This window comes from Morone saxatilis, unplaced genomic scaffold (genome assembly GCF_004916995.1).
Source record: "Morone saxatilis isolate NCDOM2014 unplaced genomic scaffold, NCSU_SB_2.0 Contig3, whole genome shotgun sequence".
In the NCBI taxonomy this organism is placed as follows: domain Eukaryota; kingdom Metazoa; phylum Chordata; class Actinopteri; family Moronidae; genus Morone; species Morone saxatilis.
Genome location: NW_023339873.1, coordinates 22366468 through 22370152, shown reverse-complemented (window position 1 = coordinate 22370152; position 3685 = coordinate 22366468). Strand labels below are relative to the sequence as shown.

At 39.3% G+C, this 3685-nt stretch overlaps 1 protein-coding gene across 1 annotated transcript in view; it reads right to left on the bottom strand.

Moving 5' to 3' along the window:
• The window catches only part of gabra2a (gamma-aminobutyric acid type A receptor subunit alpha2a), a 37333-nt gene that overhangs the window by 15048 nt on the left and 18600 nt on the right, over positions 1 to 3685 (bottom strand). Inside the window, 1 exon segment of the mRNA XM_035674587.1 lies at positions 68 to 288. Within this exon segment, the coding sequence (XP_035530480.1) occupies positions 68 to 288 (221 nt within the window).

Below are 3685 nucleotides of genomic sequence, written 5' to 3'. Positions count from 1 at the left end.
ACCCAACCGATACCCAACCCTAATGATTAAACATATTATCACTTGGAAAATTGATAAAACCAGCTACCTCATAGTGTAGAGCAAGGTTCCATCCTCCATGATCCTCAGCAGCTTGTTGGGCATGGTCATGTTGTGGGCCACAGATTTCTTGCCATTATGGAAGAAGGTGTCAGGGGTCCAGATCTTACTAGCCATCAGGTTGTTAAGAGGCAGAATGTTCATTGGTCCATGGAACTTCAATCGCTCATCCTTCCAACTCTGACGGAAGAAAACATCTACGGTGTACTCCTGAGAGAGACAGAGCAGGGAAATGCAGTGTTAAAAGAGATGTGTCCCCTTAAGACCCATGTGTGGGTATGCTGACTTGCCAGCAGGAGAAGAAGAGAAGGTGTAACTGATCAGTTTATGTTCATGATCAATGATGTTTTGTTTTGTTGTCAGGGTAAGCCTTGTCGATGCCATGACTTCTGCACCAGTACACCTAATCGGACACTAACCCCTAATCCTAAAGGCGCTGTTATACTTCAAATAAAGTGCTTGTCTTCTTCTTCCACATCTTTCTGACCTAGACACAAGCACTTAAAATGACACCTGCACACAAAGCTGAGAAATGAGGTCGATATCTGCATCAAGGTGAGAAGAACGTATTTCTGTCAGTGTTCCTATGTATGTGGCTTGTGGAAAATGAGTGGCTTTGCTCTTGCTCTGTGGCCTTTAGTTTAGTTTTCTTAACATTTCAGCGCGATACTTGGAAATGTGCATTCAGTTCTGATCAGTGTTTATGCTGTCTTTTTTACAAATTAACCAGGAGTGATAAACATAAAGTCATATGGACTGAAAGGCAACTCATTGATTGGGCATGTCATCCTGCATCATCAGTGCTATATGTACCCCAAGTGTAAACCTATCATCACCTATTGGTTTGTAAAGTACCGTTTGGAAGCCTTAAGTTCAGCATTATGGTCGTCGCCATGACAGTGGGGGTGACGTACTGCGAGTTACACACATTCTCATATTCCAGATAAACAATATAAATATGTTTTTGAAATGATTTTAGGTGAGAAATAGTCAACGCAATAACACAATCTTGATTCATATTTGATCAGCACTGCCTAGTTTGACAGTTCTGTGTTTCGTGCATTCCACTGGACTTTAAACTCTAAAGGTGGTTTTTATTGCAGCCAACTGAGCTGTCCCCTGCTGGCCATTACATAGAATGCATGTGTAAGACACTTCGGCGTCGGCTTCACTTTACAGACCCGGAAGCTCTGTCCATTAAATATACTATCAATAATGTACCCACAGAGGAAAATCGAATTCTGGTGACTGACCAGGTTTAGCAACACCTGATGGGTTTATTCATTTTCTCACAAAGACCAAGAGATAAGTGATTATGAGTATTAGTCCAGACTAGAACTGGATCTTACATTCAGTAATAGGGACAAACAGACAGAAATGGGCCATTTGGATTCTAATATTACAGGAGGATTATTATCATTGTCCCTATTATAGTAAAATACATGGAGTAAGACAGAAGCTCAACATAGGTATGTTTAACTTATTTTCACTTTATGATATATCTGGGAAATCGACTGGTTCACATGGTGATGTGCAGAATTGTTACCATGGGTACAAAATTATATGGTATAAATGCTGGCTTTACATTGCAATATAGATCGAGAGATTGCCTTTTAAACAGTTCAAATTCAGCACGTGGATATTAGTTTTTCTTTTTAATTTCATGCCAAAAACACATATCTACTACCACACATGTTCTGCTTTGCTTTCACATGATATAAATGAATGGCACCAGTGGCAGAGTATGCTTGGAAACCCATCTTTGAAACCCAAGATGATGGTTGTTTAGTTTGTCTAAACAAACCGAACTAAATGGGTTAGGTGTGACAGCACCCTGAAGTTTTCTATTTCCTGGCAATTATGCATAAAGCATATAGCTGATAAGGATGTTCCCTTTTTATGTGTCATTGTTGTGGAATGTTTTGTATTGTATCCTGCATGTGTATGCATAATTATGGCTTGTGGATTTAGTGTTAGATCAGATGGGCTGATCTAAGGTTCACTTATCCATAATCCTCTTATTTGCCTTCTGTGTGTTGACCACAGCAAGTTATATATCAGTTAACATCATTTCGGGTGCATATAACTAACAAAATACCCCCCATCATAATGAGAACCTGATTAGGGTACATATTATAAATCATAATGTAAACCTTGATGATCATAACGAGAATATAATTAGGAATGAAATGACTCGTTCTCTTCTGGCTAATTTCAGCATGTGTTGTCTCTGTAGCTTTATGGATGGTGATGTTGTTGGCCCATTAGTCTGCCCATCTTACTGTCCAATATTTTGATTAAGAGCAAGATGTCTGTGAACACCGTTTGTACCATCCATCAGTCTTTAATTGGGTGTAATGAACACTGCAGACTCTGGGGGCTTCTTGCAGGGAATTAGATTTGTTGAGTCAGGAGATGTTAAAGGGAATCACACAAAATCCATCCTAAGTCACCCTTATTTGTGTCTAGTTCTACATATACTTTAGGCTTTAGTTTCCCAGGTTTTTTAATACATGTCATTTATACATCTATCCCAATTTAATGGAGGCATTGAAAAATGAAAATGAAAAATCCCACAATGAAGATTGCTGTATGCAGTTTATTTTATTACTTTCTACTGAAAAAATACTACTTAAATCTATCCGCATGGGTAGATACCACTGGTGGTGATTTGTATTATTATTTTCCTACTGTTGATTGAAGTGTTCTCATTTATACTAAGCAATACCTTGTTTATTAGTGCTGTTGAGAGACTAAGATCTGTGAAATTATACGTGTATCTGGTACATTGTACTTTTGAACCAGTAGTCCTGTTTTGTCCTCAGCCTCAGATGGAGGTTTGTCACTTGATCGTGGCTCGGCCAAGCGGCACCTGGTCGGGTTCAGACCTGTCTGTCAGTCTCAGATCCAGCTGTTCCCTGAGGCAAAGTGTCAGCCACAGTTTACATCAACATCGCTGAGGCCTTTAGTCCCTCCAGCTGAGTGGAAAACGTATCTCCCTCTCTCGTCCTGTTTCTCTCATTACTCCGCAGTATACGTAGAAACCACATTTCCGTATGGGAACAAACTCATATGAGTTAGCCACCCCCGCTACTGTCAGTATCTTTAACTTTTATGTTCCAAGCAACAATGTTTAAACTTCAGAGGGAAAAAGGGAAATACTTTAGTGTAATATCAATTAGTAATTACCATTACATATAGTTAAAATAAACTATAATCATCTTCTAAAAGCTGTTGAAGAACAAAAGGTAAGTCTGGGCAGTCAGGTGAACCATCCCTCCTTTCTTCAGTAGGTAACTAGAACAAGATAACTTTCTCCTGAGGATTTGATTTATTGATGTTTGTTGGTGTGTAAAGAGAACTTAAAAAATGTTGCTTTAAAGTACCTGTGTGTACGATTTAATGGCACATAGCGGTGAGAAAAAGTGCTATCTAGTGCCAGTGTATGGTTTGTCTGTTCTGGGCTACGGTTGCAACTTGCCATTTTTCTACAGTAGCCCAGAAACAGACCAAACCAGTTACACTGGGCACTAGCATACAACTTTTTTTTCTACAGTAGTCACAGCAAACCAGACCAAACCATACACTGGCAGCTAGAAGCACTTTT